Source organism: Trachemys scripta, chromosome 4, assembly GCF_013100865.1.
Source record: "Trachemys scripta elegans isolate TJP31775 chromosome 4, CAS_Tse_1.0, whole genome shotgun sequence".
Classification (NCBI taxonomy): domain Eukaryota; kingdom Metazoa; phylum Chordata; order Testudines; family Emydidae; genus Trachemys; species Trachemys scripta.
Genome location: NC_048301.1, coordinates 131,699,819 through 131,722,440, shown reverse-complemented (window position 1 = coordinate 131,722,440; position 22,622 = coordinate 131,699,819). Strand labels below are relative to the sequence as shown.

Here is a 22,622-nt window from a genome sequence, read left to right as displayed (position 1 = left end):
TCCATTTAACTACCACACAGAGCCTGCCTCCTCCCCGGCTCATAAATCCTCCTGCTTTTACCATGGAACATTTGGCACTGGGAAGCTCGGTGACGCTGCCTGCACTCGAATCCAGGTGCAGTGAGAGATTTTTTTTCTGAGCCAAGGCAGATTTAGAGCAAGCACGAGTAACGCAAATGTCATTGATCCACCTGCTAGCGTGGCCATTTTAAAGAGGCTGTATTATATGATATGATAGATTATGTTCCAGAACGCAGACAGGGAAGAGACTGACCATAAATTCTGTGATAATAGATTAATGCTTTACATCACAGCGGATACAGAATCTGTCTGCGTCTGAATGTGAGGGGCTTGGTATTTATTGGGGCGAGGCCCCAGGCACATAAAATGGACTGATCTACTGAAGTGGAACTCAGTGAATATTCTGTCCCCCTGAGCTGCTACTAGGCTGGTGAGTCCTTACTCATGTGAGGAGCCCAACTGGAATCAAGGGCACTACTCAGGTGAGCAAGGACTCGCAGTCTGTCCCCTTGGCGTTGCCTTCTCTGCTTCACAGCATGTCCCCGGGGCACCTGGATCCATCTGTCTGGACTGAAAAGATCACAGGAGTAGGATTCTGGAACGCTATGCCTTGGTTCAGCCCGGGGGCGCTCACTGACTGGAATGGGAGTCGGGTGGCTAATACCCATGCACACACTCAGACAGCTTCTGACAACTTGGAAGGAAGAATCCAGTAACACAGATCCTGGTTCTGCCAAAAATGAAGAGAGAGGCCTGGCCTGCGCTTAAAATGTAGGTTGATATAGCTCCGGCACTCTGAACACTGTAACTATGATGCCCTAGCCCCACTGTAGACACAGCTAGGCCAATGGCAGACTGCTTCTATCAATCTGGCTACCGTCATTCAGGGAAGTGGTTTTCCTAGAGCCTGTAAGCTACGTCTACACTATGGGGTTATATTGGCATAGCGGCAGTGACATAGCTCTGTCGCTATAGTCCCTGTAGTGTAGACAGAAATAACACACAGGACTTCCCAATGGGAACCCATGGGACTGTACCATGCCTGGGGTCTCAAGGACAGATGTAACACAGGAGACTTTACTGCTCTTACAATAGAGATGGCACACAGATCTCCAGCAGCAGAATCAGCCCAGAAGGACTTCATAATGCACAGGCCCTCGAGCATCAGAAATAACACACACAGTGCACAATACGTGGCACTGGGACAAAAGACAATGAAGGGAGGAGAAAAGCGGGTAAGATTTGCTGATTCAGTGTGGATAAGGCACATCAGAATGTCACGTTAGCCATTCGGCTCCGGGGTTAGACATTTTTAAAGCATTAAACTGAAGATAACCTTGATTGCAGTCAAACTGGAGTAAATCCAGAAGTCTAAATCTGGAAGTATTTCCATCTTTCTGTGAGCAAGAGATAATAAAGCTGTGACTGTAGACATCATGGCATTGAACTAAAAGACCAAGAATCATGGGGCTTAGAGGTTTTATTTTCTTTGTTTCAAAAACACTTCTAGGTAAATGCAGCCTGGATTCCACCCATGCATTGAGATCAATGGGGCAGGGGAGGCAAATGAGGACAGGGCTTTGGACCATAGACATTGTAACATTCATTGCAGAAGAAGGAAGTCTGTGCTTAGTCTACTTGGATCCACCCATTGGGTCTAATGCTATGAATGGTTGTTGAAGATGCTCGACTGGATAGGGCCCAACATGAGTTAGTCGTGTTGGTTTGAGCTTTTCAAAGCCCAGGGCTTCCTAATAAAATGAATGGGAATTGGGCATCCAAACCCACTAAGGAGCTTGGGAAATCTCTGCCTTAGATCCCACGGTGGTGCAAATTGCACGGCACGTGTGAACTGGGCAGGAAGCTCTTTTGTCCGTGTTACAGTTGTGCAGCTTGGCACCAGGGCCGCCGAAAGCAGGTTCGGGCCCCGGTGAAAATTTTTTTTCGGGCCCCCCAGCAAGGGTGGACCGGCTAAACAGGGCCGACAAGACGGGGGGGAAGCCGGGCCCGGAATTTTTTCGGGCACCCCAGCAAGGGCAGACCAGCTAAACAGGCCAACGAGAGGTGTGGGAAGCCGGGCTCCTTTCCGGACCGCCGGGTCCCGGTAATTTGTACTGGCTTCCCCCAACTCTCGTTGGCCCTGCATGGCACTGAGTGGTTGTGCAAACTGAGCGTCATTTGCCGAGAGGCGTATGGCAGGAGAGGCAGTTCACAGGATGGTGTCCCAGAAAGGGCCAAATTAGAGATGCTGCATGGGAGGGTGCTGAGCTGCTGTAACACACACTATCTTCTAGTCCCAAGTGTCTTGGTGACACTGGCTTAGACCCCTCCAGCTCACTCAGACTCACTTCTGTGCCTTTCTCCGGAAGGGGAAAGGGCTCCAAGAACCTCCACCCAGAGCACATGCCCCCTTTTTCCTCCACCCCGGGCACACCGGGAACTTGCATCACTCCGAATGTAGGCAGCTCTCATATCAGCAAAGGAAGGGCTGGCAGGCTCTTTACCCCCCAGCCTTTTGGGATTTACCACAATGGACCAGGCAGTAATGCGGAGTTTAAAGACTTTTCCGTTGTAAAGGGAAAAGGAAATACCTGAGTGAGGGCTGGAACTGGGCCTATTGTGGTAGAGATAATGTTAGAGATAACGGAGGACACACCCACTGACTAAGAAGAAAATAGGCCAATGAGCACCAGCATTATGCTGTATCATCCACCTCAGTGGTTATTTACCAGGGATCTGGGCCCCCCTGGACGGCTGCAGGCAGGTTTCAGGGGTTCCGCCAAGCAAGGCCAGCGTTATTCTTGCTAGGGCCCAGAGCAGAAAGCCAAAGCCCAGCTGCTTGGGACTGCAGCCAGGGGCCCCACCACCCGGGGCTGAAGCCGAAGCCTGAGCAACTTAGCTTTGCGGGGGGGCCTGTGTCGTGGGGCCCAGGCAATTGCCCGGCTTGCTATCCCCTAACACTGGTTTTGGCTTTTATATGCAGAAAACAGTTGTTGTGGCACAGGTGGGCCGTGGAGTTTTTATAGCATGTTGGGGGAGAGGGGGCTCAGAAAGAGAAAGAGAACCCCTTGTGATGGGTTGAATCACAGAAACCCCCTGGGAGCTGCCACCTGATGTGCCAAGACTACCCCTGCTCCTGTTTTCCCTGCCAGCTGAGGACTCCAGCACCCTGTCTTGCTGCGCCAGACACTCCCGTCTGCTCCAACAAAGACCCAGGGTCTGAATTACTTGCCCCAAAGCTGCAGGTTTACCCGAAAACAGCTCACAGAAGTGTGCTTGTCTTTAGCACTCAGATACCAACTCCCAATAGGGTCTAAACCCAAATAAATCCGTTTTACCCTGTATAAAGCTTATACAGGGTAAACTCATAAATTGTTTGCCCTCTATAACACTGATAGAGAGATATGCACAGTTGTTTGCTCCCCCAGGTATTAATACATACTCTGAGTTAATTAATAGGTAAAAAGTGATTTTATTAAATACAGAAAGTAGGATTTAAGTGGTTCCAAGTGGTAACAGACAGAACAAAAAGAAGAACAGGAGTACTTGTGGCACCTTAGAGACTAACAAATTTATTAGAGCATAAGCTTTCGTGGACTACAGCCCACTTCTTCGGATGCATATAGAATGGAACATATATTGAGGAGATATATATACACACATACAGAGAGCATAAACAGGTGGGAGTTGTCTTACCAACTCTGAGAGGCCAATTAATTAAGAGAAAAAAAACTTTTGAAGTGATAATCAAGCTAGCCGAGTACAGACAGTTTGATAATAAGTGTGAGAGTACTTACAAGGGGAGATAGAGTCAATGTTTGTAATGGCTCAGCCATTCCCAGTCCTTATTCAAACCGGAGTTGATTGTGTCTAGTTTGCATATCAATTCTAGCTCACCAGTCTCTCTTTGGAGTCTGTTTTTGAAGTTTTTCTGTTGTAATATAGCCACCCGCAGGTCTGTCACTGAATGACCAGACAGGTTAAAGTGTTCTCCCACTGGTTTTTGAGTATTTTGATTCCTCTCCAGCGCATCATCAGAGATCTACAACCTATCCTGAAAGATGATCCTTTACTCTCACAGATCTTGGGAGACAGACCTGTCCTCGCTTACAGACAACCCCCCAACCTAAAGCAAATACTCACCAGCAACCACACATCACTGAACAAAACCACTAACCCAGGAACCTATCCTTGTAACAAACCCCGATGCCAACTCTGTCCACATATCTATTCAAGTGACATCATCATAGGACCTAATCACATCAGCCATACCATCAGGGGCTCGTTCACCTGCACATCTACCAATGTGATATATGCCATCATGTGCCAGCAATGCCCCTCTGCCATGTACATTGGCCAAACCGGACAGTCTCTACGCAAAAGAATTAATGGACACAAATCTGACATCAGGAATCAAAATACTCAAAAACCAGTGGGAGAACACTTTAACCTGTCTGGTCATTCAGTGACAGACCTGCGGGTGGCTATATTACAACAGAAAAACTTCAAAAACAGACTCCAAAGAGAGACTGGTGAGCTAGAATTGATATGCAAACTAGACACAATCAACTCCGGTTTGAATAAGGACTGGGAATGGCTGAGCCATTACAAATATTGACTCTATCTCCCCTTGTAAGTACTCTCACACTTATTATCAAACTGTCTGTACTCGGCTAGCTTGATTATCACTTCAAAAGTTTTTTTTCTCTTAATTAATTGGCCTCTCAGAGTTGGTAAGACAACTCCCACCTGTTTATGCTCTCTGTATGTGTGTATATATATCTTCTCAATATATGTTCCATTCTATATGCATCCGAAGAAGTGGGCTGTAGTCCACGAAAGCTTATGCTCTAGTAAATTTGTTAGTCTCTAAGGTGCCACAAGTACTCCTGTTCTTCTTTTTGCAGATACAGACTAACACGGCTGTTACTCTGAAACCAGACAGAACAAAGTAAGTCAGCAAGCAAAATAAAATAAAATGTGCAAATCTATGTCTAATCAAACTGAATACAGATAATCTCACCCTCAGAGATGCTTCAGTAAGTTTTTTCCTCAGACTGGACACCTTCCCGGCCTGGGCACAATTCTTTCCCCTGGTACAGCTCTTGTTCCAGCTCAGGTGGTAGCTAGGGGATTCTTCATGATGTGTCTCCCTCTTTGTTCTGTTCCATCCCTTTATATATCTTTTGCAGAAGGCGGGAATCCTTTGTCTCTCTCTGGGTTTCCACCCCCCTCACTGGAAAAGCACCAGGTTAAAGATGGATTCCTGTTCATGTGACATGATCACATGTCACTGTAAAACCTCAAGCCTTCATTCCTCCCAGCCTGACTCACAGGAAAGCTTAGATTCATAGATTCATAGATTATAGGACTGGAAGGGACCTCGAGAGGTCATCGAGTCCAGTCCCCTGCCCGCATGGCAGGACCAAATACTGTCTAGACCATCCCTGATAGACATTTATCTAACCTACTCTTAAATATCTCCAGAGACGGAGATTCCACAACCTCCCTAGGCAATTTGTTCCAGTGTTTAACCACCCTGACAGTTAGGAACTTTTTCCTAATGTCCAACCTAGACCTCCCTTGCTGCAGTTTAAACCCATTGTTTCTGGTTCTATCCTTAGAGGCTAAGGTGAACAAGTTCTCTCCCTCCTCCTTATGACATCCTTTTAGATACCTGAAAACTGCTATCATGTCCCCTCTCAGTCTTCTCTTTTCCAAACTAAACAAACCCAATTCTTTCAGCCTTCCTTCATAGGTCATGTTCTCAAGACCTTTAATCATTCTTGTTGCTCTTCTTTGGACCCTTTCCAATTTCTCCACATCTTTTTTAAAATGCGGCGCCCAGAACTGGACACAATACTCCAGCTGAGGCCTAACCAGAGCAGAGTAGAGCGGAAGAATGACTTCTCGTGTCTTGCTCACAACACACCTGTTAACACATCCCAGAATCATGTTTGCTTTTTTTGCAACAGCATCACACTGTTGACTCATATTTAGCTTGTGGTCCACTATAACCCCTAGATCCCTTTCTGCCGTACTCCTTCCTAGACAGTCTTTTCCCATTCTGTATGTGTGAAATTGATTTTTCCTTCCTAAGTGGAGCACTTTGCATTTGTCTTTGTTAAACTTCATCCTGTTTAACTCAGACCCTTTCTCCAATTTGTCCAGATCATTTTGAATTATGACCCTGTCCTCCAAAGTAGTTGCAATCCCTCCCAGTTTGGTATCATCCGCAAACTTAATAAGCGTACTTTCTATGCCAATATCTAAGTCTTTGATGAAGATATTGAACAGAGCCGGTCCCAAAACAGACCCCTGCGGTACCCCACTCGTTACGCCTTTCCAGCAGGATTGGGAACCATTAACCTTGCCTGTAAACAGAGCCCCAGTCAATTGTCCTGGTTGATGGGAGCCATTAAGATTGCAAACCACCATTAATGGCCCACACTTTGCATAATTACGATAGGCCCTCAGAGTTATATTCCATATTTCTAGTCCCTGATACAAGAGTGGTACATTTATACAAATAGGATGATCACACTCAGTAGATTATAAGCTCTGTAATGATACCTTACAAGAGACCCTTTGCAGGAAGCATATTCCAGTTACATTATATTCACTCATTACCATATTTTTATAAAACCATATAGACTGTACAACATCACACCCCGATCTACCTCGCTCTTGTTTGCTGCACCCTGTGGCCATCCTGAGAGCCTAGTGGTTTAGTGACTCTGCAAGGTGCATTTCCTGCCCCAGTGCCCTTCGTGCGCGAAGCAGCACTCAGCTCTCCCAGTGCCCCTGTGCCGTCACCGCTCAGGGGCTACTGGAGAAAGGCCAGTTGAGTTCGGCCCCATTTAAACATCTCCATTTTCTCTGCAGGCACCTGCACAACAACCGGATCCAGAGCCTGGGGATCAACAGCTTTGAAGGGCTGCACAGCCTGGAAACTCTGTGAGTGGCCTGTTTTTTCTTCGGCAGGGAACAATGCCCGTTTTCTCTTCTCTGGATCCCTGCCAGCTTGCTAGCAGCGGAGCCAACATGGGTGCTGTGTGTATCCATGCCAGGCCCAGGGGCTAAGCGCAGCTCAGGTGCATGGGGGATGGGTAGTGTGCCTTGGATGGGTGTTCCAATTAAACATGAGGTTACTGGAAGGAGCTGGCGTGTTTTGTAGCCTATTTGCTGCTTCGTGTTATGTTATTTTGCTTCCTTCTTGTAATGGCAACCCCTCGAGGAAAGTGCTTTGAGACTGAGCAATTCCACCCGGTCTCATAGCCTGTTAGCTGCTCTCCAGCTCCACTATTCCCCCACAAACTTTAGGGCCTGGCATGCATACAGCTGCTAACCAGGTTGGGGAGCCAGACCAGGCCCCTAAACACACTGGCTACACCCCCACAGGGGTATAGCATGATGACCTTTATTGTGATCTGCTGCTCTGCCTGGTCTCTTATCCCATCACTGCCCCCCGAGTATGCACCTAACTTTTCACCAGTCGTCAGCCTCAGCCACCCAGCTGTCAACACCTCATGTGCCATCTCTGCTCACTCTCCCACCATCTGGAAATCGGGGCCTTCTAAGGGCTCTCAAGCTGGACACCCAAAAATGAAGGCTGGTTAAAAAATCAGTGGCCGGGTCTGAAAAATCTTGGCCAAGGTATTTTACAAGCATTTTATGCCACCCAAACCACTTCAAGGACTGTCTTTTGGGCTGGCTGTACAATATCTAGCACAACGGAGCCCTGTTCTTGGTTGGTCCCTAGCCACTATTGTAATAACTATGATTCTTATTAATAATAATGATGACGAAACGGACAAATTCTCCGGTACAGTCTGTCCTGCGGGCAGGCTAGCATTAGCCTAGACTCCAAGATTCTTGTAAGTCAGGCGTGGATCTGCTGTAGGACAGGAACTCCATCAGAAAACAGGACTGCTCCTAGCTACCAGCCCTGGGGTGTTGCTGAACTGCAGGAAAGAACGAAAAGCCTCGCCCAGGAGGAGTGTATGCGGCTGCCCTGTGAACGGCCCGGGTTTAATGGGCCATGCATTGGCCTCATGTGAAAAACAAACAAACAAGCAAATAAATCCAGGCTCCAAAATGTCTGAGCAGGCGGCTTCTTGCCCTCAGTTGCACAGAAACTTCTCCCTCTGTGCTGGCCTTGGGCAGAACCCAACGAAAGAAGGAGAAGGGGATGGGAATAAACAGAGAGACGACGTGTCCTGTCATAAAAGTGTCGCTCAGAGAGACACGGTCTGTTCTGTGCTCAGCGAGAAGCTGCTCAGATACTGCAGGCAAACTGCTGGGCCCAGATCTTCAAAGGTATTTAGGTGCCTAACTCCCATTGGGGCCTAAATACCTTTGAGGAGATGGGCCGTGGTCCCTAGGTGTGCTCCCCAGAGGGCTGGGGGCAGGGCAGTCTCAGGAAACGTACTCTCCTTGCATTTGGACCGACAGAGCCTGAGGCACCCAAAACAGGCAGGAGGGTATTAGACTTTGGTACTGGTGGCTTGGGAGGAGGAGGGGGGTCTCCTCCGGATTGCCACTGGAGGTGTCTATGTGTACTTATAACGGAACCACGAGGCACTCGGTTACCATGGCGGTGGGCGCGTACCGAGAAAAAGAGAGGCTTGGTTCGATTTTAAGACAGGCACATTACAGATCAGTGAAAAGAAGCCGAGTCGCACATGGGGTGAGGGGAGGCCGCCGTCAAAGTGACGTCTCTGCTGTCTGAGTGTTCCATGTGTGTCCCTCACCATGGCGTCTGATCACCAGCCCGGCCTAGGGCCTGCTTGTGGCAGTTCTTTGTGTTCAACTGTTTGCTTGGATGATGTCAGCGTAGACCAGATGGAACCTTCGTGGATTACAGCCTCCCCAACCCTCCCTCGCCCCAAAACGTAACATCCAGTGTAAAACAGAGGGGGAAAGAATCGGAGACCAGCTGAGAGAAGAGAAATCTCTGTGCGTACAGCTCATTTCCCACTGTCTGGGGTTTGTGTGTGTGGCATGCAAAGCCAGGGTAGTTTGCTGTGATGATTACATGGTGGAGGCATCAAGGCATCTCGCATAAATGGCCAAGAGCTGCCCACTGGTCAGCCAGCTCCAGCTATTTCATTGTCTGGATTCTTTTCAAGCCCCAGGTGACACCTTTTCTTGGACTGGCACGTGCGTTGCTCCAGATTCCCATCTCCCTTCAGGCAGCACTATGGGGACAGAGTCTAGCTGTAAAGTAGCCGGTGGAGATGGGAGAGGGGCGCTCCCTGCTGGCACAGATCCCCTAGGAACCACGTGACAGCGGCATACGTTACACCAGCCTCCTGCTCAGGCCAACCTGGAGTAACCCACCCAGCTGGCTTTCTGCCCCCTCCCTTGGGCAGAGCCCCAAAAACAGGTGCAGCATGGGACTAGGCTGAGCAAGCTCCCCAAACTGTCCTTCCCCACAGCTGGGGGATCCCTCTCTTTGTCTCCCTCATCTCCTGCCCGAACAGGGAATTACCAGTCAGGCACCACCTCTGCGGCTGGAGATTCGTTGCTTTGTCAACTGATCCAAGGAGCCCCCTTGTTGCGTCTCCTCCTTTCTTCCAGGCGCCTACCTGGGGTGCGCAGGAGTGAGGATAAGGAGTGTGCCCAGAGCTTCCGCCCATGCACGCCCCTTCCCTGTTGCAATTGCAGTTCTTGAGTGCACCACTGGGGGGGCACACCTTGTCCCCCAAAGGGCAGGGTTGGTTGATTGGCGCTGGCGCTGCACTCCACAAAAGGGGTGTAGCAGTGGGAGCCCGCCCCTTGCGCTGTGGGGTTCTGTGGTCTGGCCACTAGACCACACTGCCTCCCCTTTGGATGCCTCCTTTAAACTTCTTCCTCTTGCCTCCAGTACAGGCTGGGGATATTTTGCTAATCTCACATGTGGTATTTAACGTATTCTTCAGTATTTCATGGGCCAAATTCTGCTCCCAGTTATTTTATGGGTGTAAAACTCGTGAAGTCAATGAGATGGCCAGGGTGTTGCTCAGAGCAAAATCTGCTCCGGTGTTTCCATGAGGTGTGTTTTATTCCACTGCGGATATGGGGCCATGTGCCCTGTTGTTATGGCTATTACTTCTAAAGCTCAGAGGGGTAAAGACATTTTGGGTGGGGTTTTCAAAGGCACTGATGGGAGCTAGTTACCTAGCTCCCAGAGCTGGAGATTCCCCACCACGTCTAGACAGCTGGATTGGCCAGGATAGGCAGGGAGAGAGGTTGTACTTTGTAAAATACAATCAGATCTTTTAAATCAGCAGTTCTCAAACTGTGGGTCGGGGCCCCATAGTGGGTCGCGACCCCAGTTTACTGGGGTCATCAGGGATGGCTTAGACTTGCTGGGGCTTGGGGCCCAAGCCAAAGCCCAAGGGATTCAGCCTTGGATGGCAGGGCTCAGGTTACAGGCCCCTGGTGGGGGCTGAAGCCCTTGGGCTTCGGTTTTGAGCCCTTCCCCACTCGAGGTGGTGAGGCTCAGGCTTTGGCTTTGCCCTGCTCCTCCTCCCCACCTCCACCACCTGGGGTGGTGGGACTCGGGCAGGTTCAGGCTTCGGTCCCCCCTCCTGGGGTCGTGTCTTAATTTTTGTTGTCAGAAGGGGGTCGCAGTGCAGTGAAGTTTGAGAAGCCCTGTTTTAGATTCAAGAGAGAAATGGCTCCGATTGCTCTGTGCAGTTCCTCCGCAGCTCGGAGCCGGGGGCACTCAGGAATTCTCCTCTACGTGCCCAATCTGTGCACAGATGGATCACAGTGAGAACTCCCTTTGGGCAGAGACTGCTGCGCTAAGCACCTGGAAAGAGGTAAAGAGAAAGCGGGGTTGTGAGCTCCCCTCCTCTGCCAGCCTAATGAGTAGTGCCCCACAGAGCCCAGGGCAGCTATGCATTGCCCCCTTCACAAGGGGTGTGCAAATGGCATGATGGAGCAGCAGACCCACTATCCCAGCTGCTCAGGAAGGTGCAGACACCAAAACGTAGCAGGAGAAAGCGGCTAGGTGAAAACGTTTGCCCCACAGCCTTGCTACTCTGATGTTGGTCTATCTCCAGTTATTACTCTCAAAGGTTTTCATGTGAGCCGCTTACTAAAAGGGTATTTCCCCCTCTGGCTAGCCCAGATCTTCATTATTTAGACATCTCTCATGCAAGATAACAGGAGGGAAGATAAAACCTCTATCTCTCATGTGGTTTGGCATCCGTTCCAAGCCTCTTGGAGAAACCCAGTGAGGCGTGACTGCTAAGACTCCCAAGGAGACTGGGGGTAAATTGCAGCGCTCAAGAGACCTTATGTGACACATTCTTTATATAGCACCTTTGGCGTGAGTATGAAAAAAGGGTAGTATTCCTTTAAATAGGTTGTGAGCCCTCTAATGGTGCTCACTGTGTTCTAGACGCTGTAGTTAGGCCTGGCATATATATTGTGTAGTAAACATGGGGCTGTGTATTTTCTGCATGGTATAACTGCTGAGTAAAGAGCAAAAGAAGCCTCCTTTAATGACAAAAAGCTGGGCAACAGTTACTAAGAAAACAGAGAACCACAATAAGAACACCGGAGGGCGAAAGCCAGCAGCTGGTAGCTTCCCCTGCAAAGGCAAGGTTGTGTTATGGTGAGAGGAAAGGCAGAACTGTAGGGCAGGAGGCTTTGGGTTGAGCTGTCAAGAGGTGAAAGGAAGGAGCCAAGTGGCGCTAAGGAAAACCATGAGCTTTAGAAAGAGCAGAAGTGAGGAATGTCAAAAGCTAAGACGCCAGCCACAGCGTTAGCTTGTGTAGCGAGTCCCGTTGGTCTTGTAAAACGTACCTCAGAATGTACCGCGTTTGGGGCTGTAAAACACAAACCGTACAGCGCCGGGGCGACGCACACACGTTAACTCAAGTTTCAATCCCTCAGCCCAATTCTGCAGCTGCCCATCCCCCCCACCCCAGAGCAAGGGAAGGGTCTCTTGTTTCCACAGGGACTCATTGTTCTTCACGGGAGCCCACATTGCAAAAGCCCCAGGGAGGAGGGCAGCTGAGGGAGGGGAGAGATTTTTGCCTCCATCCTGTTATGATTTTGCCACAGAGAAGACAAAGCTTCTTATGCCAAAGCTGCAAGAAGGGGCGTTTGTGGCCCGAGGTGCCGGTTCCCGTCCCATCCTGGCAAGGAGACGGGTTTCAGCAAGCCGGCAGGGCCTCTGATATGCTAATAGGGGAGGTGGGTGGCATAGCAGGGATTCCAGCATGTCTGCGAACTTGGATGCCTCTCAACTGAAAATTGGCTTTGGCTGGAGCCCTCGAACAGCACCGTCTGACAGGGAAAGGGGCTTGGCTCTGGTGTGCCCACGGTCCTGCGGAGCTCAGTGATTTAAGCATTGGCTTGTTAAACCTAGGGTTGTGAGTTCAATCTTTGAGGGGGCCACTTAGGGAACTGGGGCAAAAATCTGTCTGGGGATTGGTCCTGCTTTGAGCAGGGGGTTGGACTAGATGACCTCCTGAGGTCCCTTCCAACCCTGATATTCTATGATTCTCATGGGCCTCCCTCAGCTCCCAGCTCGCTTTACAACGCAAACTGTGCAGAGGCTGTGCGCACCTTGCTGTGCGTTATGGCTGGTGATGCAGGCCGGCCTGAGGGCTGGCTGAGATCGGGGCCCTGTTGCACTGCTCCAAAGAGCTCACCCTGGAAATAGACCCAGCAGGCAAAGGGAGGGGAAGGGGTAGGTTACTCCAGCAGAGCGGTGTCAGGTGCCATGGCTCACTTGGGGGAGGGATGAGTTTACAAGACAGAAAAGGGAAGGGGGTGCTTAGCAGGGAGGGGAAATGCGGGGCAATAGAGTAGTGGAGCAGAGAGCAGGAAGGAAGGATAGTTCTCAATGGGTGTTTGCAGAGCACTGTCGAAGGGCTACAGAACTGACCTAAGAGAGAGGGGGGTGAAGAAGGCTTGGGAGCAGGCAGTGCCCTGGGGCTGCAGGGAACAAAGAGGGCAGGAAGAGCAGAGATGGGGCATGGATTCGCAGGAGAGGGGAAAGGAGGGGAGCGAAGAGGGGATGGGGAGGCTGCTTCCAGGCAAAGGAGAGGCAAGAAAATCAGAGGCAGAATGGGAGAAAAGGCAGCGACTGGTGTGGAGAGGGATGGACTCTTCTGTGTAGCTGGGAGAGGCAGCTCTGGGAGGGGATCAGATGCCAGGGTGATGGGCCCAGCCTACGGACCTCAGTAGACCTGAAGAGAGAAGAGGGGGATAAAGAGACAGGGGAGGGGGAAGTGAGGAAGGACCCTCCCAGCAGGGAGGTGAGCGAGGAGTGGAGTTATGGCTGCTTCTTTCCTGCCCTTCGGCATAGACATCCAGCATCTCTGTATGTGAGGCTCGCTCAGGGGCAGGATTCAGAGTGTTTCTGCTACGATCTCACCAGCTTCTGCAGATCCTGCAGCTAAATCACTGGAGGGAAAGGAAGCAAATAAGCTACAGTACTCCCAGACGCCCCCGGAGCTGCCTGGGGAGCGCCTGAGTCGTGGCTGGGGGAGAGGGACTGGTACCACCCCCACCGACTGTGGTAAAACTGGGGGAGGCAGCGGCCCCCAGCCTACTGCACCCTGGAAGCCTGTGGGTGGAGATGGCAGCCCCCTGCAGAGCTGGGGCGGGAGGAGAGGTCCCCAGGCCATAGCTAAAAGGGAATGTGACCAACAGCCACGCATTTGGCCTGAGCTGCTCTCTGATCCCCCTTACAGACACACACCCACGAACACCAATACATGCACACTCACCCTATGCATCACACACACACACACACACACACACACACACACCCCTACACACGAACACCAACAATCGCACATGCGCCCTATACACCCTGTACACCACACGCAAACACATTCTATGCATCCCCATGCACACACATCAACGCACACACATTCCCCACTCCCCACGTACACACACAGGCCGGTCCCTTGTTGAAGCACACTTCCCTTCACCCGCTAGCATGGACTGTGCAGTGCTTTGCAGGACTGGTGGTGGGGCTGTCCCTTCACCCATCCGTAGAAGGCCACAGAGAATCATGCATTAAGTAACTGCCCCATTCCTGCCACATCCCCAGGCCTGATCATACCACCAGTGCCTCCATGCGAGCCACAGGATGCTGAGGTCTTTCCTGGACCCAGGACTCCTCACTGGTTTGGAGAATACAGCACCCCTACAGCTGGGGACTTGTGTGTGCCTCTCCAGCGCTTTGAATCAGTGGTTCCCACCCAACGTGGAGCACGGGGCAGTGTACACAACGCCCTGTGATCAGGCTTCATCCCGCCTGCCTGGGGTGACCTGCATGTTCCCCATCTCTGCAGCTCTCCAGTCCCTGACACTTCCTCCTCTAATCACAGACGGGAGATAAATCACTTGGAGGGAACAAACCTTCCCTTGTTTAAAAGCCTTTTTATTTTAAAAAAATAATGTTCATAAATTAAAAACGTCTCCCGAAAGGGCTGATCCCAAACCCGCTGGCCCCAGGCGTCAGATCTGCCTAACCTTGCCTCACAGGAAGTGCCCTCACCACAGACTTTCACAACGCGCTGCTCCCATTATGTGGGTAATTAGACGGGCTTTGGAAATGCAGCGAGCAGGGCTGGAACCTACTGATGCCGCTGAATGTTTAGATTTTCTGGGGGGTGGGGGGAGGGAATGTGCCCTGGGCCACAAAAGCAGGAAGGAGGAAGCTGGGAATCTTCCAGTTGAGACCCCCACAGGGTTGACTTAACCCTTTCAGGAACATGGGGCACTTGTCGCTATCTGGGAGAAGCTGTTTGCCAAAGGATGCCCAGGCACTAGAGCAGAATTTGCCTTCCCCAGTGGTGTATGGGAATGCCTGGGCCGTGCATGCTCGGGACCCCTGGGCTGTGCACAGTCATAATCCTTGGGCCGTGCACAGTCGGAATGCGTGGGCCATGCACAGTCTGGATCCCTGGGTCATACACAATCAGGACCCCTGGGTCGTGCACAGTTGCAACCCCTGGGCTGTGCACAGTCGGAATGCCTGGGCCCCATGCACAGTCGGAATGCCTGGGTCATACACAATCAGGACCCCTGGGTCGTGCAGAGTCGGGACCCCTGGGCCATGCATAGTCGGAATGCCTGGGCCGTGCACAGTCCGGATCCCTGGGCTGTGCCCAGTCGGGACCCCTGGGCTGTGCACAGTCGGCAGATGCAGCTCTAGACAGTCTGCAAAACTTCAGTGTGCCTAACCCTCCATGCCCTGGTCCCTGGGCATGTGCAGATTTCCAGCATGTAGCGGTGGGGAGCATGCGCTGACCTCTCAGATACTACATTTCCCAGCACTCATTAGCAGCTATCATCTCATTCTCCCCTCAGTTTCGCCGGCAGAGCATTCAAAAACAAAATTGCTTCTCCCAGAAACTTGCCACCCTAGGCAACTGCCTAGTTCGTCTAACACTAGAGCGTCCACTGCACAATCAGGATCCCTGCGACATGCAGTCAAAATCTGTGGGCTGTGCACAGCTTTCTGCAGTGGAGACCCACAGCTCTCTCTCCCTTCTGACCAGGGTATCTCTAGGCTAAAGCGCTCCCTGCCTTCGCTGGGTTATTCCCTGCACAAGACAGCCGGCCTAAGCAGGTCTACTTCACTTCTGCCCTCAGCTGGTATGCAGTGTAATTGTGCCAGTTATAAGTCACCACACAGTGCATCCTTTGCAAGCACGTGTATTCCTCGGGCAAAAGCCCTTAAGGTTTCTCTAAGCTATTGCACATCAATGACAGATCTGTCACAACCCCAACTTGAGACATCTCCTGCCTGATTTTCAGAGGTGCTGAGCGCTCTCATCAGGTCCGGGTTGAGCTGTGGGAGCTCAGCACTTCCTGACAATCAGTCCTGGAGGGCCTCGCAACTGGAACAGCCAGAAAAGTGAAGCACTCACCTCCCATGGCCCCTGACAAAGACTTTGGCTTAGTGATCCGCTCTGTCGTGGGTGCAGCTGGAGAGGGGTTGTTAGCAGCAGGGCAGTTTGGGGGCATAGGGTGACGTAGAGAAAGGGGAAATGCAAGCAGAGTCAGGGAGACAGGCCACCTGTCAGGGAGTTCCCTTCCACTGGTACAGGGTGAGTCTTTAGGGCCACTGTCTGCCAGGCACAGCGCACTGGGGGCTGTGTAAATAACCACTAATAACAAGAGTGGGAGCTGGGGAAGCCAACCGGAGAATGCACTGTAGCATCGGGAGCGCTCCTGCCCTGCCACCTGACCCATCTCTGATTTCCATGGGCCCTTTGCTTCCAGCCTGGCATGTGCACATACCTGAGGGCACAGACTGAGCCTCTGGCTTCACTGATCAAGGGCCGTTAACACCTCTCCTGCCTCGGGATCTTTGGCGAGGCCCCTTTGTCCCCTCAGAGGGAGCTGGGCTACGCCCCGGTTTCACTTTGCTCTGGAATATGCCCCCAAGGCAGAAGCAATATTTGGGGACTGAGAATAAGGAGAACCCCACGGGGTAAGCTTGGCCCACTGGGTCACGTGTTCCACCCTGAGCTGCTCCTGCTGGTGGAGATGTTCCATGTGGGCGTTCAGGATGATGATCCCCATCCCGAGGGGTAACTGCTCACCCTCATTGCTATTTCTTTCCCCCTTTGGGCCGGAGGAACCCCATCCTGTCCCCCTGCCACCTCCCCAGTGTGACCCCTGTCCCATCTCCCCAACTCCGCAGCCTTGCCCGGTCCCATCCCCCCAACTCCACAGCATTACCGTCCCATCCCCTCCAACTCCCTTACATCATCCCACCCCCATGTGTGACGCCATCCCATCCCCCCATCTCCCCAGCATTGCCCCATCCCTTCATCCCCAACGTTATTCCATCCATCCCCCAGTGTTACCCCATCCCAGCCTCCCAGCTCTCCAGCTGCTGAGCTCATAACGACCGGACCAAGGCCAACAACCTCCCCAAAGATGCCCTTCGTTCTCAGAGCTGCTCTGACATGGCTCCTTGTCCCCTATGCTTCATCTTGCTGGAATTCCCCTCCAGCCCTGATGGCCTCGGCGCTGCCTGCCAACAAGTGGCTGACTCAGGGCAGCTGCTCGCACTGGAGGAATGAGCCCTCTGTTCCCCGAACATGTGAGCATGAATCGGTGCCTGATGAAAGGTAGGAAGAGTCAGTGCAGGCCAGAGCGAGGCAGGTTGTGGGCAGACAGGTTCCACCATGCATCTCCCATTGCACCCGCAGCTCTGCCCACGCACCTTGCTCCTGAGCGTCAATCTCCCTGCTACTCCAGTCTTGCCTCCCTCCCTCCAACTCTGCCCACGTCCCTCAGTCCCACACTGCAGCCCCATCTTTTCTCCCTGGCCTGGGTTCCCCACACACAACTCTGCCAAGGCCCCTCAGTTGCAAATCACAGCCCCCTGCTAGCCTAGTCCTGGGCTCCTCATGCACAGCTCTGCCAGTGTCTCCGTCCTGCCCCACAGTCCCCTCTAGCTCAGGATTCTGCATGCACACCCACTCCTCAATCCCAACCTGCAGCCTCCACTGCCGAGCCAGCCCTGACCTTCCTCTCTTGAGCAGAGTGCAGGGTGCAGCTTTTTAGTAATGTGCACAAACAGGGGTTAGTATGAGCCCCCCGGACCCTAACTCATTTCACAAATGACCAACAGGCCGTCGGGCTTTGAGCTTGGCATTTGAGCATTGCCCAGCCCCCATCATTCGCCACACGGTTATAGTCTGCGAGCTGAATCACCGAGGTCCCCATTGCTTTGTGCTTTGCGGTCAATTTCCTTTGTGTCTTGTAAGTGCTATGTGCTTGTGTCTGCGGGACCCCCCATGAGAGCCCGCCTCTCAAAGGCTTATGTCCAGCTTGTTAAATAAATCAGTTGGAATTGAAAACATATTTAATTCCGTACCTTCATCTGTTACAGAACAGACAGAAACACTGGTTGGAGCAGACACATTCTGGGCACCGCTACATCTCTAAATAGGGAACAGAGCCCTGCTAGAGAGGGACTGGCAGCTGGAGATGGATAAGGCAGGAGCTACAGACAGATGCCTTCCCTCTCCAGTATAAGTTTCAATCCTGTGTAAACCCCTGGACAGTGACGCAAACACTGTACGCGAGGCAAAGATGGGGCTGTTGCCAAGCAAGGCTGGCAAGAATAAATGCCTGGATGGAAGAAATGCTCCATACTAGCCAAAAAGCTGGCTCTGGAGAGCTCTGACCAGCTTTCCCCAAAGCCAGACGCTGAGTGCTTTCTCTGCCAGGGGTTTGCTGCGTTCTGCCTAGAGGGAAAAGCGTTTGCACAGGTGAGAAACAGCCACAGTTCTCCCCCTGCAGACTCGCTTCTTCCACAAGCAGGGAGCCAGACCAGACCGCACATGCTAAAGCACCTCCCAGTGCAGCCTTCATTCTCTGTCTTGCATAGCACCAAGCATTTGTTGGTGCCAATAGGGGATAAACTCACCTCTTCCCCAGTGCACACGTAAGACTTCAGTAATGGCTCAGCAGGGGTGGGCTGTGATTGCTGGTCCCGTTCCCCCTGGCTGTGACCTGGCAATAGCCAATTTTTTATTTTACCCTATTTCCCACCCTGACCCTCTGGGTTTATCTCACACACCTGTTACACCTTGTTCTTTAGCCAGCAAGTTCCAAAAAAGAACTAGAGAAGCTATTAGCCAGGATGGGCAGGAATGGTGTCCCTAACCTCTATTTGCCAGAAGCTGGGAATGGGTGACAGGAGAGAGATCACTTGATGATTTCGTGTTCTGTTCATTCCCTCTGGGGCACCTGGCATTGGCCACTGTCGGAAGACAGGTTACTGGGCTAGATGGACCTTTGGTCTGGCCCAGTGTGGCCGTTCTTATGTTCTTATGACTGTCGCTCATCACCTGGCACCATGGTGCCCAAACTAACTGTGGCCTCTAGATGCTACCACAAAATAAATATGAAATCATAATCATTGCTGGTGGTTTAATGGGCCTGGATGGTCCAGGAATGGGCTACTTCCGAGTTGCCAGTTCAACTCTGGCTGTGGCCGCATGCGACCCAAAGTTGCTGTTATCAGATGTTCGTTTGGTGGCCTCTGTGAAATGAGCATAGGCCCTGAACCTCCAGTCAGCTCAGGGTTTAGTCCCATTGTAACAAGGACAATGCCTGGGCATTTTGAAGGGAGCCCTTGTGTTTTTCTAAAGCCTATGGAGCAGTGGCACTGACTACACCTCTAACTAGGCGTCTCTGCACTGTATCAGCATAGCCTTGCTGATGCTTGCCAGCTTGCGGTGTGGGAAGACCACCCGTGCTGGCATCCTAATCTTACTTAATTCACTCTTTGGATCAGGATTGGGTGTCTCTCTTTAAAAGCTCAGCCGGAAGCTATGGGCTTGATGCAGATGAGATTCTCTCACCTGTGCTATGCAGATGATCATAATGGGCCCTTCAGGCTTTAAATCTATGAATTAGTGATGCTTGAGTTACTCACCATAACCAGGGCCGCAAGCACCACCAGTAACCCAATTTGCCCGCAGTCTGGTTAGCTGCCAATTAGGTGCACACGCCACCATAACTTCCTACACGTGTGTCTGGAGTCGCACTAATTGAGTCTCCTGGGGAGTTCTAGTGACATCCTGGACTTTGCAGTGGGACTGAAATAGCCAGCAAACATCTCACCTCCAGTTTCTAATCTTATTCCATCAGCAAGTTTATTAGCTGCAAATTTGTGGTGTTTTGTGGCTTATGGAAGAATTTATAGTTCCATATAATTTTCGGTTTTGGCTTTCTTTGTGGAACCACTAATAGCCTCTAACAGGCAGAAAATTGAGTTTCACTTATCTTGTGTTTCCCCCCCTCCTCTTTTTCTGGCCTATTTTAAGTGATTAATAGTTCCAGGCTGCGCATCGTCAGTTTCAAATCACCCTGGCAGTTACCGTCTGACATAAGGGCTGTGCTGATGTCAATTTGCTTTTATTTCTAAGTAAACAACAGGGTTGGTTGAGATCTTGCAAATATGAAGCTAGAGGCTCTCTATAAAATTAATAATAAATAATGTCCCACCCAGCTCGCTATGGCTCCAGCGGATGGCGGAGGGGGGTGGGGGGGGGGTGACCTTTAAGCGGTTTTGATTGTAACTAAAGGAGCAGACACGATCGCCTTCAAAGTCCAATTGCGGCGTCTGGAGCTGGTGTCTTGGAGCTCAGCGAAGAGAAGTGGTATTTTTATTATAATGTCTCTCGCACGCCATTCCCCACAACTCTTGGCAGGCCAATTGGGCTCTGTAAAGCCCTTGATCGTGGACATAACACCCTCCTGTGAGGCCTGTATCATTTATTCCTTACGTGGAACTCAACTCGTACAATGGGATGGGAAAGGGATGGTGTGTCGGCATCTTCCCATCAGACAGGGTGGGCATGGTATCCCCTTTCCCAGCTGGGGCTGTAAGGAGAAAGCCGCCCACCACCCAGCAGCGAGCACCCAGCTCATGTAGTGGGTGATGTACAGATGCTGAATGCAGACCTGGCAAAACGAGGAAGGTCACTTCTCCCTCCCCTGAGCCAGGAGGAGGCTTTGGCCAACCCAGGTAGTCACGGCAGCACCCAGCTGTAGTACAGTGCCACCTGGTGGCAAGCATGGGCTTTTGCAGCCTTCCCCATGTCTTTGCAAGGACCGAACCCAATGATGTGAAGATGAGAAAAAAATTTAGAGAACTAATTATTAACCCTTCTGAACAAATTTTAAATACTGAGGGAGGAAAACAGATTCACAAAGTGTTTTATAAAGATTTTTCACATGACACAGATGGCTATTATCAATCACTACAGGACAAGATCACTCTCTCTCTTACTCTTCCCATACACCACATCTATCTATCTATCCATCCCCATACACCCCATCTATCTATCTATCCCCATACACCCCATCTATCGATCGATCTATCTATCCCCATACACCCCATCCATCTATCTATCTCTCTTGTCTTTATACTGAAATCATCATCATGGTACCTGCGTACCTGAGCTCAGAGTGGAGGATGCGTCACTGAACTAGATTTCCATCAGTTTTTAGAAAACATGGCTGAGATTCCCATCTCTGCTCTCTTTATACCACATAACAGGGCTGGAGGAGCATCAGGGGCCCCTAAAATCTCTGAATATGGCCAAGGGAGGATCCCCGCAGCACAGGCACAACGGAAGGAAACCATAACAATGTTGCCCTCTGAGGCTCCTGTCACAAGCCTGGCGTGGAGCTGGGAGTGAGGTCATGGCACACAGCACTGTGGAGATGCCAGTGACCCTGGGGGTGGCTTCTGTAACTTTGACATTCCTCCCCCTCCCCACCCCCAAGCACTCCCTTCCCCTCAGGCTGTACGTTCTGTTCTGTACCTCTTAGAAGCACAGCTCAGCATCCCTGGAAGATTAAAGCTGGGAAGGCCCCAGTTCTGTAGCCAGAGGTGACTTCTTTGAGTGTCTTTGTCCAATCCTGGCTCCACAAAAAGGGCCTCTTCAAGTCTAGAGACGCTGTGTGTGATGCCGTGTCCCCACTGAAGTCAATGCTGAAACTCCTACTGACTTCCCCTAGGGTCAGGCTTTCCCCATATCTGCGCCCAGTCCATCTTTTCCAAAAGACAAACCAGGAGAAGAATTAAAGTTCTGTCACCCACAGGAAAACCAAGACAGGTTATACAGGATGGCCCAAATTCATCCACAGAACAAAAGCAGTGGCGTTACACCTAGGACGGAGTTGACCCCAGATGCTGGGCTCATCTGTATGGAGACAGACCTCCTGCCGTGTCTCTGCAGAATTAGTGTCGCTGAATATTCAGCATTTTCTCCCTCCCACGCGGTTCATCACTGCTTCAGCTCCCTAGCTGAGGAATCTGGGAAGTACCTGTCCTCTTTGGCCAACACTCTTGACAATATGATTAATGCCTTTGTTGTAGGTCATCGGCGTCCCATCAGTAGGGCTTCATGTTGGTCACAGGGGTCGTGGAAGTCTCGGATTCCATGACATCCTGAGACCTCCGTGACTTCTGCAGTGGTCAGTGTGGCTGACCCCAGACTGCCCAAGCAGCTGCTCAGGTGGCCCTGGGGACAGCCACACTGGCCGCTGCTGGAGCAGCCCCATCCCCGGGGCCAGCTGCACCGGTCACTGCTCTGGCTGCCCGTCCCCAGCTGCTGGTGCCGCCAGAGCTCCCCCAACCAAGATTCAAGGGGTATTTATGGTATAAGTCATGGACAGGCCACGGGCCGTGATTTTTTTTTCTTGCCCATGACTTGTCCATGACTTTTACTAAAAATACCCGTGATTAAATCATAGCCTTACCCATCAGCACTCCCAGCAATGGGGGGGAGGTGCTGATTTGCCCTCTACGGGAGCAGAGGCAGGGTTTCCCATGCCAGGGACCTTCTCACTGAAAGTCAAGTCTAGAGATTTTTCTCAACGGTTACAGGCGGGCTTGCATGAGTAAGGCATGAGCCACACCTGAGTAAGGACTTGGGGAACTGGCCCCACATGGGGGGCGGGAGAATCATGGAAGTGAAAATAACTCTCTGCTTATTGGCCTCACTGAATTGAGTGAGATGGAAACTCAGTATAGATCAGCTTTTTCCAGAGTGGGGTGCACCCCGGAGATGGACCAGCCAGAGGGGCAAGGGGGGCGT

The 22,622-nt window shown here is 51.3% G+C and overlaps 1 protein-coding gene across 4 annotated transcripts in view; it reads left to right on the top strand.

Moving 5' to 3' along the window:
* The window catches only part of LGR6 (leucine rich repeat containing G protein-coupled receptor 6), a 217,231-nt gene that overhangs the window by 152,330 nt on the left and 42,279 nt on the right, over window positions 1-22,622 (top strand). For all 4 annotated transcript variants that reach the window (XM_034767596.1, XM_034767599.1, XM_034767597.1 and 1 more), the window contains one exon: window positions 6,907-6,978. In XM_034767596.1, the coding sequence (XP_034623487.1) occupies window positions 6,907-6,978 (72 nt within the window). The remainder of the gene's footprint in view (window positions 1-6,906; window positions 6,979-22,622) is intronic.